The following is a 17,829-nucleotide window of genomic DNA, read 5'->3' as shown; positions in this document are numbered from 1 at the left end:
TAAATCAAGCACTCGATCTCAATCACTTGTCTAGTATAATCACAATCACAAACCAACCTGGATCCTACCACCTTTATACCCAATCTATCCAGCCGAGGTCGGTTCCGCCAGTCCCACATAGCTGCGCGGTGAGTTTATCCCTCCACTATTGTTAAAGGCTCTTCAGCTCTTGCTCTCGTTTCCATTACACGAGCGAGTGAGGCACGTGGAGTCGCCCTGACGATAAGCGAGCGCTGTCGGGTCACGCGCGCAGGTGATATGGTATTGATAAGGATAGTGGGGACCCGCGGCGCGGTAAAGGACCGCGGTTTGCGGTGGGGTAGTTCGCGCGGTTATTTTTGTAGATATGGACAGAGGGTGTAGCAATATGATGATGATTGCAACAAGTTACAATGTATAGTTGATGGCTTAGAGTCCACTACATTGAAGCAAGACGGACGGTGTGCTGATATACATTGGTAGATGAGCAAATTGAGATCGAAGCTGACGTTCAGTATACATTCTGACAATTAACTACTTAGGCTAAGCCTGCTCCTCCTTAATATGATAGCTCTTTAATTTATAGAACCCATCAAAAGCATGCGGCCCCAGCGTACATCCCAGCCCAGAGTTCTTCCACCCAACCCACGCAAGATCCTATTGCCTCATTAGCACTCCCTACTCCTGGATCCTCAGAAAGCAGAAGGGAAGATGTACATACCGGACTAGGATAATCACACCGATTAATAAACACCGTCCCGGCCTCAATCTCCGCAATCAACTCCTCTCCGCGCGCGATATCCCTTGTCCACACGCTCGCAGTCAGCCCGTACTCGCTGTCGTTTATGAGCGCGACGGCCTCCTCGTCGCTGGAGACCTTCATGATGGGGAGCACGGGGCCGAAGGTCTCGTCTTTCATGACCGTCATGTCGTGCGTCACGTTTGTGAGGACCGTGGGGGCGATGTAGTTCCCCTCGGGTTTCTGAGAGGGGACGGAAAGGAATGATTCATTGGGGGGAGTTGCGTTGATGGCCCCCTTGGAGAGCGCGTCGTCGATGTGCGACTGGATGGTTTTCACTGCGTGGCGGGAGATGACGGGGCCGGTGGTTGTGGTGGTATCGGTTGGATCGCCGAGTTTGTACCTATTATTGCGGTGCTGGTGTTAGGGCTACTGTTTACCGTTTCTCTGTGAAGAAATAGAGGGACAATGAAATGAGGGCGAGGCTTACGTCTTGAGCTCCTTCTGCACCTCTGCGACAAAGACATCGTGGACGTCCGCGTGGACATACACCCGTTCAATGGAGCAGCAGCTCTGCCCCGAGTTGAAGACCGCGCCGTCGACGATCTGCGCCGCGACGTAGGGGATGTCTGCGTCGGCGCGGACGTACGCCGGGTCCTTGCCGCCTAGTTCTAGGTTCACTGGGACAATGCGGCGGGCGGTTGCTTCGCGGATGCGGACGCCGCCTGCTGTGGAGCCGGTGAACGAGACGAGTTTGATTTGGGGGAGCTTGACGATCTCGTCGAGGACGTCCAGGGAGCCAACGTGGATGAGTTGGAGGACGTTGGGTGGGAGGCCGGCTTGGGTGAAGTATGTGAGGAGGCGTTGGCCGATGAGGGGGGTTTGCGGGGAGGGACGGAGGATGACTGTGTTTCCGGCCAGGAGGGCTGGGACGAGCGTGTTGATCGTAATGAGGTAGGGGTACTGTGCCTGTTAGATATGCGAAAGTGAGGCGATGTTCGAACGGAACGTACATTCCACGCTGTCGCGATCAATGTCGGTCCAACTGGTTCCTTCTTCACGCTGCGTCTGAATCCCTCCTCTGGTTGTCCTGGGTGCTCCCGCAGGCTATCCTCCACAATTGACAAGAGGTAATCGGCGCGTTTGCGCATGGTCTCGATCTCTTTTGCGCTGTAGGCAATCGGACGGCCCATTTGCGTAGTGAGCTCATTGCTCAGGGTGTCGATGTTCGCCGCGATCAAGTCGAGGGCTTTGACGATGATACCTTTGCGCTCAGTGAGAGTAATCTTCTTGTATGATTTGAATGCTTCATAAGAGGCTTGTGCGATTTTGCGGGCTTCTTCCACAGAGGTTCCCTGGTGTTCGAAGATGACCTCGTTGGTAGAGGGAGACAAGGTGCGAATCTGGTTGGCCATTTTGGTTGGATTGAATCTGTGATGATGGATTGTATCACAATTGATTTGACTCTTCACTTCTTATGCGGGCTGTCCTGTTGATAAAAGTGGTTATTGCTCTCGTATACTTCGGTATTGTCAGCGCGGTCTTGAGCCATGTGGGGGAATATCGGAGAGCGCGGTAAAGGTGTGGGGATATTGTTTACTCTTCTTGCCTACTGTGATGCTGTGGATAATGTGGATCAATTACGAGATTGCATTCATGTAAGCCCAGACACCTTTGCATATCCAATCTCTGCTATACATGATTGACTACCGGATCATCAAGAAGGAACTTGCAAATCGCCTCCCCGACAACTGATCCATCATGCGGTTTTCCGGCTCGCGATAAACCGTCCTTGGACAGCTGGTCATCCAAGACCCCCATGGCATGCCGTGTCTCAATCAGCTTGCTGACCACAAACTCATCGTACTCCGGATGGCCTTGGACACTAAAAATCCTTCTGGCGCTGTAGAGACCTTGTATCTCGCAGATGGCGCTCGACCCTAAGTTAACACAACCCTCTGGTACCTCGTATGCGATATCACGATGCATCTGGTGGAGTGACTATGCCAGAGCAGTCAGCGAGGATTTCATAGGTAAAGTATTTAACTTACCAGAACATTCTTTGAGAATAGGACCCTCCCAGTATCAGTCAGTATAATCGGCTCAACAGCAATCTCCCATCCTCTGTCGCTGCGGCCCACGCGGGCTCCTAGCGCACGCGCAATTATCTGATGACCGAAGCATATCCCAATGATAGGCTTCTTGTATTTCTCGTATACCTCTCGGATATAGCTTGTCAATTTGATGATCCACAGCTCGTCTGCAAAGGCATCATGTTCTGCAATCACGTTAGCTGTTGTGGAAGGATCTGCCAGGGAAACCGTACTGCTTCCAGTCAAGAGTATCGCATCACAGTCATCGGGTTTTGGATAGACAGAACCGTCCACCACATCCCATTTGGTGATTTGCAAGTCCACCTGCGAGTCAAGTCCCTGCGCTTTCAGACCTGCTTTGAGGAGGTTCTCAAAAAGATCTCCATACGTCCCGTAGCGGTCCTTGACGGGCTGAATGGGGGTGTCACACTCGAGGATTGCTGCACGAAGAAGGCGCGTCATGAGGGATAATGAAATTAATGATTCTGGAGATAGTAGATGATTCTTCCTGAGCTGCCATCATGAGAGATGATACCTTATCTAGTTGGTAATAATAGTATGCAGCTGGAATGTTTATTCCCCAACCCTTATCGATAAGCGCGGTCTTCCTTATCGTCTTTCCCCTCACTCCTCACCAGCGCGGTCCCCTATAATTGTTGCCCCGCGGTTACTATCGAGCTCCCTCAATAGTCGCAGAGATGATTATCTTGCTTGAACTGCGACATCGCGGGTAAATTCATTGGCCAATGGCTACTTCCAGCGAAGCTGCGGCCCATGATGCTGGTGCAGTCCGGCATGTCCAGCATGTCCAGCAAGCTCCACAATAGCATCGATGTCGGTCAACTTTTAAGAAGCTCTTGGAGACTCTTTCCTCGTCTCAATAACATCTTCTCTGATTTCTGGGTTAATCCTATCTAAACATGTCACAAGATACAATCACAGTAGAGGATCTCCCTGGTCTTCTTGAATACGACATCAGCGTCAAAGTCGCTGGCATTGACTGCGATGGCATCCTACGCGGCAAGGTGATGGCCAAGGAAAAGTTCCTCGGCATCGCGCAGAAGGGCTTTGGCTTCAGCTCCGCAGTGTTTGGATGGGATATGCAGGACGTGCTCTACACTACAGATGCAAAGGTCGCACCTCCAGAATCGGGATATGTCGATTTCATCGCTGTGCCAGATCTCAGCTCATACCGACGGATACCGTGGGAAGACAACATCCCTTTCTTCTTGGTGCGATTTGTTCAGAACGAGAAACCAGTCACTGCAGACGGTCGGAGCATGTTGAGATCGATAACACACAAGCTAGCGGAGGCGAATTGCCAGGCCATGGCTGGAGGTAATTTTCCTGGTCTCGGGCCGAGTATGTCAGCTAATGTGTGTAGTTGAACTCGAATTTATGAACTTCCAAACTCCTTCACAGGACGGATACTCCAATGGCTCGCAGACCCGCGATATCGCTGCCTTTCTAGAAAGAAATGCACCCAGCGCCCTTCGCCCCATGACCGCCGGCAGTTTCTCATACAGCGCGACACGACCGGTAGCCTTCAAGAAGTACTTTTGGGATATCTTCAACACCAGTGCGCGGTTCAACTGTGGGATTGAGGGATGGCATACAGAGGGAGGGCCGGGTGTCTACGAAGCGGTTAGTAAACTACATTTCTATGACAAGAGCCTTGCTAATAGTACAGGCCCTCAAAGTGTGTAATGTTGCCGAAATGGCAGACCGGGTGTCCCTATTCAAGTAAGTCACTGTCGGCGCCATTCGCCGCTCAAACAGCATTTTGCTAACTTGTCAGACTTCTGGCGAAATCCATCGGGATCGAACACGGAATCACTCCCTGCTTCATGGCAAAGCCTATGTACGGCCAACCTGGCAGCTCCGGTCACATTCACATCTCCCTTTGCGATCTTGAGGGGAAGAACCTCTTCGCCAGAGACACACCTGACCCCAACGCCCCTTGGTCTGATGCAGCCGGCCTGTCAGATATGGGCCGACAATTTCTCGCCGGCCTCCTCGAGGCTTTGCCGGATATCATGCCCCTGTTCGCACCCACTATCAATTCCTACAAGCGCCTGGTGGAGAACTACTGGGCCCCTGTGAATATCAGCTGGGGTCTGGAAGACCGAATGGCGTCGATCCGCATTATCACGCCGCCGGTGTGTAAGCCCGGCGCCACGCGGATGGAAGTGCGTATTCCCGGCGCTGATTTGCATCCTCACTATGCGCTCAGTGTGATACTCGCTGCTGGATGGCGGGGTATCGAGAAGAAGCTTGATATCAAGGTACCGCCTATGTCGGCGTTGAAGCAAGGTGATCGGCCGGAGCTGCTGCCGAACACGCTGGAAGAAGCCATCAAGAGATTCAGTGCGCCTGAGAGTATTGCGCGGGAGATCCTGGACGGGGGATTTGTCGATTTCTTTACTGCCACACGAGAGCATGAGCTCAAAGTGTGGAGGGAGGCTGTAACTGATTGGTAAGTTGTCACTTGTCAACCTTGAGTTTCTGATGGTAACTAATACTTTATGCGTAGGGAATTCAAGAGGTATATTGAGACTGTATAGAATGTAGCGTTCATTAATTGTACCATGAAGTTATCCATGAATGACAGACATTCCCAAGTATTTTCTTTAATCTCACAAGTCTCTTTTGAGTTTATAAGCTAGAAAACATATGGCTGCTACACTCTAGTTACCACTCACTTATCCCTTGCCAGTTGACCGTAAATGTAACCTTATCGCCCAATGCGGGGAACCATTGATAAACCCCGCACCGCCAGTTGACCGAGTCAACAATTTTCTCTTTTGCAATCATTCTTCGAAGACAAGAAAGAGACTAAAACTCACCTCCCAACATTACATCCAAGTAATCACCCATTATCTACGCAATGGACTTCTCCCTCGAAAACCACAAATCCTTCATCGGCCTTCCGGCAACAGACCTGCCCACCCCGGCATTGGTGCTCAGCAAACCCATCCTGGAACGAAATATCAAACAGCTTCTCCAGGACGTCAAAGACCTGGGGATCTCCTTCCGGCCGCACGTTAAGACGCTCAAGGTACTGACCTCCAGTCTATCCTACCACGTAACAATAACAAACCTAGCTAACCCCGTCAGTCCATCGAAGTAACCCGTATGATGCTCGACAACGGCACACACCGGAGAATCGTCGCCTCAACCCTCTGCGAGATCAGAGGTGCCCTCCCCCTCGCAGAAGAGGGCATCCTCGACGAAGTGAGCCCACCCGTGCTCCCCCAACAACAAACACTAACCACCAATGCGAGGGAAAAAGGCTCTCTACGGCCTCCCCATCTACCCCAGCGCGCTCCCCCAGCTCGCAGCCCTCTCATCAAAGCTTAAAATCGTCCTGATGGTCGACAATGAAGCCCAGATCGACGCCCTTGAATCATTCGCCCAGTCTACGGGGCGTACAGCCCCCTGGCCTGTCTTCATTAAGGTCGATGTAGGCTCGCACCGCGCCGGGCTGGAGAGTTCCTCGTCTGCAATGCGGTTGCTCGTGGGGAAGGTGGAGAGCTCGCATGCGGCGGAGGTATACGGGTTCTACTGCCATGCGGGGCATTCGTATGCGTGCCGGACGGAGGAGGCAGCGGCGGCGGTGCTGAAGAGTGAAGTGGAGGGTGCGGTTCGTGCGGCGGGGTATTTAGATAGGAAGGAGGGGAGGAAAGTGGTGGTGTCGTTTGGGTCGACGCCAACGGCGCATGTGGTGAATTCGCTTCGGAGGGCGTTGCCAGAGGGAATGGAGGTGGAGTTACATGCCGGTATGTTTGTTTGTTTGTCTTTGAGTTGTTGTTCAGAGACGGGTTAGATGCGATGCTGGTGCTGATGCTGAGTGCGTAGGAAACTTCCCCGCCAACGACCTGCAGCAAGTCTGTACCGGCCTCGTGGCCGAAGAGCAGCAGGCGGTCCGTGTCCTGGCGGAGGTGTGCAGCGTGTATCCTGAGCGTAACGAGGCGCTTATCAACGCGGGGACGGTTGCGTTGACCAAGGAGACGAGCGACGTGGTGGGTTTTGGGCGGGTGGCTGACCGGCCTGGGTGGGCGGTTGTGAGGATGGCGCAGGAGCATGGGATTTTGGGGCTGACGGATGCGTCCGGGGTTCAGAGGGTCGAGGAGATGTTTCGTGTGGGCCAGAAGGTGATGCTGTATATCCAGCATGCTTGTATTACTGCTGCGCAGCATCATGTGTATTATGTTGTTGACGAAAGGGATGTGGTTAGGGAGACCTGGGTGCCGTGGAAAGGGTGGTAGTTACGAGTAGGACTTGGTGAAAATTCCAGGTAAGATGATCATTATCATGGATATATAACACAAATCACAAAAGCCAGAGAAATAAGCAAGATCCCGGAGAAGTCATACATGAAGGAGTGGTACTTCGAACGCATAGCAATCTGTTCATGGTCATGGTCATAGTCATAGTCATAGTCATATCCATCACGAAGGTCGAACTCATTAGTCGTCATTGTCTCCATCATCATCCTCCACGGATACTGCCTTTTTCCCATTGCTCCCATTCGCAACCCCGTTCCCATTCCGCTCCGTCTCCGTCTCCTCCTCCTCACCATCAGCCCCATCCTCTTCCTCTGGTTGCGACTGCCGCTGTACACTTTTCCCTTTAACATTCGCCGGTTTCACAGAGTCCCCCGCCTCGCTCCTCAATTCTGCACCAGACTCCTCCACGAGCTCGTTCTTTCCATGCCGGCCCTTGTGCTTTGCATGCGCCGCACGGATCAGCCGATTATGGTAGTGTCGCTGCTCTGACTCCGGGTCCTCGGTCAGAATCCTCCGTGCGGCCTCCTTTCCGACAACCGGCAGCCGGTCGACGCCCTCAACTCCCTGCGGCACGAGCTTAGGGTCCAGCAGTCCAATCTGGACGAGGACGCTGGCTTGGTCCCAGTAGACATGTTCCGAGTACAGCTTTCCAGTGCGCAGACTCACGATGCTGACAAGAATTACTTCGACTTTCTTGTTGGTTGGTGGAACACCAGGAAGCATCCAGGGGATCTCTTGGGTGTGTTCGAATGAAGCGTAGAGCTCGTCTACGACGCGGTCAACGCCGATGGTCCGTGAGAGAAGACGCAACCGCATCGATGGCGGCAGGTTGCGGAGGAAGTGGTGTTCGTAGAACCGACGCAGATCGCGTGCTCCAATGCCTCCGCTCATGGTCGGCGCGTAAGTGACGTTTGGGGTGAGATGGTCGACATACTGCTCCATTACGTTGTTAAGATTCATAGAGAAGAACCGCGCTGTTGACGTTAGCAATCAGGCCCTTTGAAGGTTGCATTGAACACATGGCGACATACCCTCCAGATGATCCTCCCACCCCTTCTCAAGGTCTGTCTTGTCTGTAACTGTTGACCGTATCACCTGCAACGAGCGTGAAAAGGCCAACTCGGCCGCCAGCCGATCGTACTCTTCCAGGTCGTGCTCTGCAAACCCCGGCTGCACGTTATCATAAGTGTAGGCTTGGTGTCCGATGTTCAGACGCTCCCCTGTTCCAATGCCCTGGTTGATCCGCCTCGTGGTTCGTCGCTTCTTCCCTTGCAAGCCTAATGCCGTGGGCACTGTCGTTACGTCTACGGTTTCGCCAGCAAGATGTGTCAAGAAACGGACGGAGGGAGGGAACGACGAGCGCGGATCGGGAATGTTGGTTGGATAGTAACATATCAGAGCGCTGAGACGGCTGGCGTTTGTGGGTTTGAGATAGAAATCCAGGCAGAAGGAGGCAGCATCACCGAATGCTATTGTCAGTTAGCTTTATACCCTCCAGTGTACGTGTACTCGGATACGGAAGCCACCCACCGATAACAGCATAGTTGACCCCGACGCCCAATCCCTCCTTGACGGACTTCAATTGACTGGTATATTCCTTCCCTCCATTATTATACGGAAGGTACATCACCTCAAAACCCTCATCCTGCCATTGACGAATGAACGCAGTGTCAAAGTCTGGGGTTTCGGCCGTGATGCAGACCCGAGTCTTTGCTAAGCTGGAGTTGTAGAGAAATCCTCCGCTTGCACCACCGGCATTGATAGAGAGGAGGGCCATGATCCTCGGGTGTTGTGCTGAATGTTTGCTCAAAGTCCTGGTTGTTCTATACGTTGTTGTATATATAAGGGGCGAGCCCACGTGGAAGAAACGGATGACAATGAGATTATGGAAGAATGTCCAAAATACTGAATCAGTGGTTCCAAGAGGGTTATCTATCAGACTATTTGCTTCCGTGGACTGCGTTGCTCTACTTCCTACGTCATCCCCCATGAAGCGAGTCAAGCGACTCTCCCGCAGCCACTACGTCATTGTATCTCTTCACCAACATCATCCGATTACTGCTTCACCTCGATAGGCTCAACCAGTTGGCAACAGTATTAAATGCAGAGACAGTTGTCATTCAGACCAATCGAGAAGGTCGACATTTCGGTGCATGGCTTTTGTTGTTCACAACTGAATCAAGAGAAGGGCTATTTTGATGTGACGGAAGCTCAACAGATCCAGCAACAAGATTGACGATACCAACGACACTAATACAAAGTAAAAAGACAGTCATACCCCACATGCCGATGGACCCAAAGGTGTCTGACAGTGGCGAAAGCCTGTCATGTACGGAAATAGAGCGGTAGAGGAACAAGTAATCTTTTACTATTCTATCCATGGATGTCACTCGCCTCGGGGAGGTGCCTCAGGCTTCCATATCCTCCGCTCCTAGTTCCTCTTTTGTTATTGCTGGCAAGCACATATATCCCAGGCAATCAGATCGGGATTTGATCCTCCTTGATGTGTCAAATGATGCAGTGGTGCGTTTGGTAATGTAGATGAATCTGGTTTTCAGCAACACCTTGGAGTAAACGGATACACCGGTTCGTCTCGAGAATATATTTCTATTCCCTATCAGTCCATCACTGTTTGGAAACGCGTTCATTATACTGCACAAATATCAAGGAATGCAAAACCAGTAAACTCAATATTCAAAGCGCTAAACTCCGTACGCCTTTGTCCCTAAAAATAGTCCTCATGTTTGTGTACAGGCTACAGATAATCGCGCCTTGGCGTAAACGCACTCACTTCGACTAGGATGTGAGTTGATATCTTCAGCTCCAGCGTAAGCAGGTCCACATATTATCATCCTCCATTACACTGGCTTCAGTCGACATCTCCTTACTATCCGACCAACCTAGTATCCACTCACTCTACAATGGATACAGACAAGGCAAGATATAACCTCCCCGCCTAAACCCTGGATCTACGCGAGATGCTGACAGCTACCGTCCCAGGATCTCCCTCCTCCCCCCTACAACAATGAAACTCCCTTGAATATGGAACCAGAACCCAGCGCGCCAAAATATACTCCATACTCAGATACTCCTCATACGAGCATCACCGTTCCGCCCACATTTCAGCGTTTAGAGCTGGATCCCCGCGACACGATCTACCCTTCCTCTCCCTCGCCGGCTCTGGCGAAGAGAGTCAGGCGCTGCTGTTGTGGCATTCTTATTGGATTTGTGGTGGCGACGGTGCTTTTTCATGTGTGGCTTTATTTGGCGTTTCAGAGCTGGCGGTTTTGATATCTGTGCTGGAGCATGTCGGGATGTTGTGTATATATGAATATGGTATGTTTTGGTTAGGACTCCAAGTTGTTGATGAAAGAAGTCCGGACCGCCGACCGTTCCGTATCAATGACATGTCCTTTGCATTATCACTTCCCACAGCAGGAACTGGTCAGCATCTTTGAAAAAGTTCGCATCATGTGCGGGACTGTCAATGATGGCTTGTAGGTATGCGTCGAGTTCTCCAGGTTTGATGCTTCGCTCAGTCTATACTGTACTTGGTCGCACATCGATAAGGAAACTAGCAGTGGAGAAGTTCAGCAATTCGGCTGGTCGGGAAATCGCAGAATATCCTTCCCGATTCTTTAGCCAAAATAAGGGATTGATCAAGAAAAAATTGCAATTTTTATTGTAGTGACGATCTGGAGATATTTCACTCATCCCTACGATAGATATTTGACAGATGCTGATAATTCGTTAGATCGCTGGATGATCGATTAGATCCTCACATTGACCATGGTTGAATGGGTCCTTGTTGATAGTGCGATGACGGCAATTGGTCCAGTTCTATAGCTGCTTGTGAGCCAAGCTCAAGCTCCAATAGGTGAAACCATCATGGATTGTAACTGAACGGAAATAGTTATCCTCAATACCAGAGGTAAGTATCTAAATTTAAGCTGAAGGAAGACAAGCTGTCAATGTTTAACGTCATAAGCCCCATAAAAAATTTCTTTCTGTGGAGTCGCTGCGAGCAGGGAACATGGCTCGCTCCAGAAGCTTCGACTGGCGGGAATAAGTCACCTTCGCGCCCCTCATAGTTTGCAACCATCACCGCGCTCTCAATTATCAACCCGCGGTCGCAATCAGAGGTATTTAGTTTCAAGAGAGCATCACGCTCATCTCGTGTCGATTTTACTGACATTGACCAGGCGTCAGAGGCCATGTCTTTGGTGCAGCATGTCTCTGCAATTGACGGCGTGGACCGCGAGATAGAACCGGACCTTCGTGACGATGAGACCATCACTACCTACCATGACGAATCCTTGGTGCCGATCCGGCGCAAAATTAGCTACGATGTTCTTCATGAGCGCCAACAACCGGTGATAGATGACAAGTCGGGCACTCCGGCGTACGAGGTCTCGACTGCGATTAGACTTGGTATGCAGATCCGTCATTATTTTTGCTTTTTCCCTTTCGTCGATTGAGAATGGACCCTGATCTAGCTTAGTCCAGGTAACCATCACGATTCTCGCTTGTTGGTTCGCGTCTGGAATTGTGTTCGGCTTCGCTGCTTTGAAGCCTGTCCTGATCGACCAAGGCGTCTATCGCGACCTTTGCACGAAAGAGGAGTTGCGTGATGGTGTAGAAGTTTGTTTTGAGCAAGATCTTCGGTAAGTCCTTTTTATTAGATTAGATATTTTTTCTTCCCTGGCTGAACCCTAATCATTCAGGCTGAATTTGTTCTTCACGATTGGCTCCATCACCGCCAATGTATCTGCTCTACCGGTCGGGACCATCCTCGACCGATATGGTTCGCGCCTCTGTGGCTTCATTGGGTCTGCCCTGCTTGTCGCTGGTAGCGTGTTGATGTCGCTTTCGTTTTCGCAACCGGATTTCGATGGGTACATCATTGCCAACTTCTTCTTAGCTCTTGGAGGGACATTCATTTTTGTGCCCTCGTTCCAGATCGCGAATGCGTTCCCCAAACATGGGGGCATCATCGTCGCTCTGGTTACCGGCGCATTCGATGCGTCTGCTGCGGTGTACTTATTCTACAGGATACTCTATGAGAGCAACCCGGAGACTTTTACGCCGCAGAGGTTTTTCCTAGCCTACGTGGCTGTTCCGGTCTGCCTTCTGCTTGCCTTGATTACGATCATGCCTGCCCAAGATTATCAATCATCGCATCAGCTGGAAGTCAAGATGGAACAAGCCAAGGATCCTACGCGGGATATCCACGAGTCAGACCAAGAGATTGAAAGCGACTCCGAGCTGCGACGGGTGCGAAGTCAACGAGCCGAAGAACGCATGGACGATATGCGCCAGATCGACCGAGTCCTTGGTGATGCCGACGAAAGAAGACATCGCGAGGAGCAGGAAGCGGAGCGCCATGCGACTAGTGTGGTCTGGGGTGTCCTCCATGGCTTGCCCGCACGCAAGCAGATGGCCACGCCATGGTTTATTCTCATCACCTTGATGACTGTCCTTCAGATGCTGCGGATGAACTATTTCATCGCAACTATTCGGGCTCAGTACGAGTTTATGCTAGCTTCCGACAGGCTGGCTGAACAGATCAATGAGTTCTTCGATGTGGCCTTACCGGTGGGGGGTGTCTTTGCCACCCCGTTCATCGGTCTGCTCTTAGACCATCTGAGCGTTCCGAACATGTTGACCATCATTGTCATCCTGACAACGCTCATTGGAGCCCTGAACTCGGTGCCAGCAGCTTGGGCGGGTTACACCACCGTGACGTTGTTCGTCCTGCTGCGCCCGCTGTACTATTCAGCCATGTCGTAAGTGTTTCTCTGTCTCCTGTTTATTTTCGTGGGCTGACCTCGGCTAGGGACTACGCTACCAAGGTGTTCGGCTTTGCAACATTTGGGCGCGTGTATGGGACCATTATTTGCGTGTCTGGCTTGGTGAACTTCAGTCAATACGCGCTGGACGCATTGACACACGGACCCTTCGACGGCAACCCAATCCCTGTCAATATTTTCCTGGCAGCTGCCGGGTTCGTGGTAGGTACGGTACTTGTCTCGTATGTGCAGATTGCTGGTAAGCGCTTGAAGGAGAAGAGACTGGCCTTGGAGGGGGATGAAGAGCGAGAACGATTGATTCCGATTCAAGAGGAGGATGCTTGACCTTACTTCAGGTCCGTGATGAATTAGGTTTATTCTTATCTGCATTGCGATAAGAATCGTAATTATTATTTGACGGATAGACTGTCTGCTGTCATGCTGCCAATAGACTGCCTCACCTAGTTTACCTAGGTTTGGACAACTACCTGGCCAGTGGCCACATGGCCTGACAGACCGAACCAGAAATAACGATGATAGTAGGTAGATTCTACCCCGGACTTTAGTCCTGACTAGGTATCAACCAACTCAAATCGAAACTCAATTTTAGAGCTGTCTGACCTGCTGCCGGAAATCCCCTCCTCTCACCCATTCACAGTACCCCTCCACACCACCTGCGTTGGATAAAGTGACCAATGGACTCCTAATACTCCCGCGATGAGCCACCTAGAAACTCAAAGCGCAAAAAATCCGGGGTAAGCACCAGAACGGGTAGATACAGCCGTGATCCTGTCGGGCGATTGCCTGATCTCTGTTGCCAGTGACTAGGGTAGCTCACCAGCAGGGAGACTCTAAGCTTGTTTACGAGGTTGCCAAGAGTGCGCCAAGGTTGCCCAGGAAGTAGTCTTTCTAGTTGTACGGAGTTAGTCTGGTTCGTTTTCATTCTGGTGTCTGGCTGTGGTGGGTTGGGCTAGCGGTCTGGGCTGCGACATGCGGTTTTGAAGAAAGACAAGGGAATCCTGTGCTGCGCTGGATAGAGTACTTGCATGCATGGGGAGATTTTTGGCCAATGGAGGTGCTTTGATCCTAGTATGATTTAAAGTTGGTGGTAATTAAACCAGGGTTGTGCGTCGTGCCTAGGTTATTTGAAATGGACAGGGTCTCGAGATAGCTGTCTTACCTAGGTATCTAGGTAGCTACATAGCTATAACGAATGCAAGCGATAGGTAACAAGCACTCAATCAGCCACAATTGGGCTTGGAAGGTTGGCGCGGGTGAACCCGGGCTTCTACTCTGCATTCAACAGGAACTCTGCTAGTTGTTGAAGTAGACACGTTGACTGCGAGGTTGTGGAGACAGGCATTAGTAGAGTGGCAATTAGCATGGAAATACATGTTAGTTTCAGGTTGAGTGAGTGGGATACGTTATCGTGTACTTGGTGTCGTACAGTCTTCCTGATGAGGTTGTATCTACTGGACAGCGACCATCTTGCCACTCATCCATGGACATACTCAATTCTATTTCCTTGCATCCATCCAGACTTTCATTTGCTTTCTGCTCAACCTCCATGCTCCAGCTGACCGCGTAACTTCGTTCGCAAAACCTAAAACCGCTGGGCCCTGATCCCGCCAAGCTGCCAAGGGCCAGTGTTGATGTCAGTTGTGTCTTTTCCCCCGCATCCAGACCCTCTCCAGATTGTCCTCTTGGTCCACTCTCCACATCCCCCAGCTCAAATGCCGGGGAAAAACTCTGGTTTCCTTTGTTTTACCTGGGGTGCACTCGCCAGCGACCGAGGTATTTTGCCAAACGAGGTCGGCTATTGCTCTGTTCTGTTTAGCGCTGTCGGTAGTTGTTCCTCGTCTACACTCTACACGGACGAATTAGATCAGCTGAGGCTGTACAGATCGGACACTGCTTCAGACAGAGGGGCAATTGTCTCAAAGCTTGCTATTTGGCTATCATAGAGTGTGCGATCTGCAACGTATATCTATCTGTGTCTGCCCCGCCGATCTGAGACTAAAACCAGCAATTCTATCGTCCAACTGGTGTTCCGACAGCTCAACTGTTTGATCCAGAAACAATGTCACCTCCTACCAGCGAGAAGCCGGGCAGCGTGGAAAATATCGAAGATGTCGGCCAGCGCGCCCTCGACAACGTCGACTATGACGAGGAATACTCGTACGAAGAGCAGCGCAAGATCATCCACCGCATTGACCGGCGGCTGGTCACCATGACGGGTCTTGCATACTGCGTCTCGCTGATGGACAGGACGAATCTCAGTATGGCTGCTGTGGCCGGGTATGGACCTTGACTTTATGAGACCCATTGGATGATGTTAACTTTGAATAGTATGATCAAGGACTTGGGATTGCATATCGGAACGAGATACGTATGTGCGACATCTTGATTTCACGGACCTGAAGCTGACTGAATAGTCCGTCATTGTGCTTATCTTCTTCGTCCCCTATGTCATCTTCCAACCCGCCATGACGGTCATTACGAGAAAGCTGGGTCCTACATTCTTCCTGGGGGCTATTGTCATTTCGTGGGGCGCAATCTTGATCGTATGTTTCCCTGTTCAGGTCGAGGGACATCAGCCTAATTGCAAGATAGGGAATGGGCTTCACAAAAGATTGGAAGCAAATGACTGTATGTCGTATGTTGCTTGGTCTTCTGGAAGCAGGGTACTTTCCCGGTTGTGTATACCTGCTTTCCAGTTGGTACGTCAGATGTAAGTGTCCCTTCGCCCCGGATAGCCGGTGCTGTGTACTGACTTCACATAGACGACGTCCAGAAACGTTTCTCGGTCTTCTATCTTATTGGATGTGTTGCCTCGGCTCTGGCGGGTATTCTCGCTTTCGGCTTGTCTCAAATGGCTGGTATCCAGGGCCTGGGAGGCTGGAGATGGATCTTCATCATGGAGGGAGTGGTAAGTTGACCGCCACCCCCTACCTCCCCGGACCTCATGCCAGTGCTGATGATATAGATCACCGGCATTATTGGAGTCTTGACTCTTTTCCTACTCGTCGACTTTCCCGATCGCGCACACAAGTCCTGGCGATTCCTCAGCGAAAAGGAATGCGCCTTTATCGTCCGGCGCATCAACCGGGACCGGTCCGATGCTGATGATGAGCCCTTCAATCTAGTTCGCTTCCTCACCCCGGCTCTCGATCCGAAGATTTGGGGCTTCGCAATGATTTTCCTGTAAGTCCGCGCGCGTCAACAACGAACTCCACCACTGACCATCGCAGCTGCACCACCACCGTCACCTATGCCATCGCATACTTCCTGCCCATTATCCTCCAGCAAGGCATGGGCTACAGCGTCGGCGCCTCGCAATGCCTCGTCGCACCCCCCTTCGTCTTCGCCGGCATCGTCATGTTCGCCTCCGCCTGGGTCGGCGACAAGTACCGCGTGCGAGGCGTGCTCGTCGTCGTCAACTCCATCCTGTGCCTGATCGGCCTGCCCATCCTGGGCTTCCACTCGAACAACGCCGTCCGCTACTTTGGCGTCTTCCTCGCCACAGCCGGCGCCAACGCCAACATCCCCGCGATCATGGCCTACCAGGCCAACAATGTCCGCGGTCAGTGGACTAGAGCGCTCTCCAGCGCGACGCTGGTGGGATTCGGCGGGATTGGCGGTATCCTCAGCAGTCTGGTTTTCCGGTCTCAGGATGCGCCGGGATATCGGCCTGGCATGTGGACGACCATCGGGTACGTCTCTCTTTCTTTCCTTTTACTTCTGCTGCAATACTAACTGATGTAGATGCAATATTTTGATTCTGATTATTGTGGCGGCTATGAGTGTGTGGTTCCGCATCTGCAATAAGCAGGCGGATCGGGGGCAGCGGATTATCGAGGGATCGGCTGACTTCCGGTATACAATTTAAATATCGATGAGGTATCGGACTATTATGATTTAACTAGCCTTGACATATAATGCAGTCTAATGAAATTGTCCTATACTACCAGCCAAGGATTCTGGCCAGGTGATAGCACCCTATGCCTAAGGCATACATCACACCAGATAAAACTAAGCCCTGTCAGCAGTCCTTACTTGTGCCCAGACTGGTGATACAACGGCTGTATGATGCTCCAGGCTTTAGCTATAAGCTTATCGTAATAGGCACAGCTCCTAGCATGAATCATACCCCGCACTAACCATCCCACTGGCACCTTCTATCTATCTGCCCACCTCAACCAAAGCTTAAGCGTAAGTACCCTCAAACATCCATTAATAAGTATCCTAACTAACCAGCTAACAGCCAAGACAAATGCCCTGCACAACCTGCCCAACAACCCACCCCTGCCCCCGCTGCACCGGCACAGGGACCACCTCCGAGCCGTGCCCCTCCTGCTTCGGCAAACGCGGGTTCTTCGAGATGGAGGGCGGCAGCGATGAGGCACGCGGCGAGTTCCATGCGCCGTGCATTACGATGCAGTGTCGGAGTTGTGATGGCGAGGGGATTGCGTTTGAGCGGTGTAGGGAGTGTGTCGGGGTGGGGTATTTGAGGGTTTATTGCGGGGGGTGTGAGGAGGGGTATCGGAGGTATCAATATAAGCATCGGGATGGCGATGGGAATGGGGGTAGGGTGGAAGAGAGGGAGATGGATGAGAAGCAGGGGATGGGGGAGTTTGATGGGGAGGGTGAATTGAATGAGAAAAGGGGTTAAAAATGTGTAGTAAGAGGTATCTAGTGAGGTGATTGAGTTTGCCTGTGGTTCGATACCTTTCGTGTGCTTAATATGACTGATACCTCCGGCCTAGAAGCATGCGCCTGCATGGCCCTGATGATCTATTGGCCGTCTGCTCGCAGTCAGCCTCATTCTAAATCACTGATTGCAGATAGCACTCTGCTATGCATGTACCTGGCCATGCTCCTTAATTTCTGTCACACCCGTCTCTCGTTCTGGCTTTGTACCGAGACAATCTTCCATCATG

At 51.5% G+C, this 17,829-nt stretch overlaps 7 protein-coding genes across 7 annotated transcripts, besides 1 other annotated feature; 4 read left to right on the top strand and 3 right to left on the bottom strand.

The window, feature by feature from the left end:
* Positions 1-522: 522 nt before the first annotated feature.
* On the bottom strand, positions 523-2,133 carry NFIA_029720 (aldehyde dehydrogenase family protein; the record flags this gene model as incomplete). Its single annotated transcript, XM_001262436.1, has 4 exons — positions 523-636; positions 701-1,121; positions 1,209-1,681; positions 1,732-2,133. The coding sequence occupies 4 exons, from the start codon at positions 2,131-2,133 to the stop codon at positions 523-525; spliced, it is 1,410 nt and encodes a 469-aa protein (XP_001262437.1).
* A 277-nt stretch (positions 2,134-2,410) lies between these two features.
* Positions 2,411-3,273, bottom strand: NFIA_029710 (type 1 glutamine amidotransferase; the record flags this gene model as incomplete). Its single annotated transcript, XM_001262435.1, has 2 exons — positions 2,411-2,719; positions 2,770-3,273. The coding sequence occupies 2 exons, from the start codon at positions 3,271-3,273 to the stop codon at positions 2,411-2,413; spliced, it is 813 nt and encodes a 270-aa protein (XP_001262436.1).
* A 458-nt stretch (positions 3,274-3,731) lies between these two features.
* NFIA_029700 (glutamine synthetase family protein) lies at positions 3,732-5,375 on the top strand (the record flags this gene model as incomplete). Its single annotated transcript, XM_001262434.1, has 5 exons — positions 3,732-4,149; positions 4,196-4,455; positions 4,502-4,554; positions 4,610-5,287; positions 5,345-5,375. The coding sequence occupies 5 exons, from the start codon at positions 3,732-3,734 to the stop codon at positions 5,373-5,375; spliced, it is 1,440 nt and encodes a 479-aa protein (XP_001262435.1).
* A 323-nt stretch (positions 5,376-5,698) lies between these two features.
* NFIA_029690 (D-serine ammonia-lyase DSD1) lies at positions 5,699-7,079 on the top strand (the record flags this gene model as incomplete). The annotated part of the gene is made up of 4 exons (XM_001262433.1): positions 5,699-5,869; positions 5,929-6,045; positions 6,104-6,590; positions 6,670-7,079. 4 exons carry the CDS (start codon positions 5,699-5,701, stop codon positions 7,077-7,079), a joined length of 1,185 nt encoding a protein of 394 aa, XP_001262434.1.
* Positions 7,080-7,224: 145 nt separating this feature from the next.
* Positions 7,225-7,258: a microsatellite.
* A 22-nt stretch (positions 7,259-7,280) lies between these two features.
* Positions 7,281-8,877, bottom strand: NFIA_029680 (dienelactone hydrolase; the record flags this gene model as incomplete). Its single annotated transcript, XM_001262432.1, has 3 exons — positions 7,281-8,074; positions 8,132-8,569; positions 8,631-8,877. 3 exons carry the CDS (start codon positions 8,875-8,877, stop codon positions 7,281-7,283), a joined length of 1,479 nt encoding a protein of 492 aa, XP_001262433.1.
* Positions 8,878-11,314: 2,437 nt separating this feature from the next.
* NFIA_029670 (putative MFS transporter) lies at positions 11,315-13,234 on the top strand (the record flags this gene model as incomplete). Its single annotated transcript, XM_001262431.1, has 4 exons — positions 11,315-11,531; positions 11,602-11,764; positions 11,825-12,886; positions 12,937-13,234. The coding sequence occupies 4 exons, from the start codon at positions 11,315-11,317 to the stop codon at positions 13,232-13,234; spliced, it is 1,740 nt and encodes a 579-aa protein (XP_001262432.1).
* A 1,735-nt stretch (positions 13,235-14,969) lies between these two features.
* NFIA_029660 (putative phthalate transporter) lies at positions 14,970-16,778 on the top strand (the record flags this gene model as incomplete). Its single annotated transcript, XM_001262430.1, has 8 exons — positions 14,970-15,187; positions 15,239-15,278; positions 15,325-15,453; positions 15,503-15,620; positions 15,673-15,818; positions 15,876-16,093; positions 16,141-16,602; positions 16,655-16,778. 8 exons carry the CDS (start codon positions 14,970-14,972, stop codon positions 16,776-16,778), a joined length of 1,455 nt encoding a protein of 484 aa, XP_001262431.1.
* Positions 16,779-17,829: the final 1,051 nt, after the last annotated feature.

Source organism: Aspergillus fischeri, genomic scaffold (genome assembly GCF_000149645.3).
Source record: "Aspergillus fischeri NRRL 181 1099437636261 genomic scaffold, whole genome shotgun sequence".
In the NCBI taxonomy this organism is placed as follows: Eukaryota; Fungi; Ascomycota; class Eurotiomycetes; order Eurotiales; family Aspergillaceae; genus Aspergillus; species Aspergillus fischeri.
Note: the sequence above shows the minus strand (reverse complement) of the source record. Positions and strands in the feature narration are given on the sequence as shown.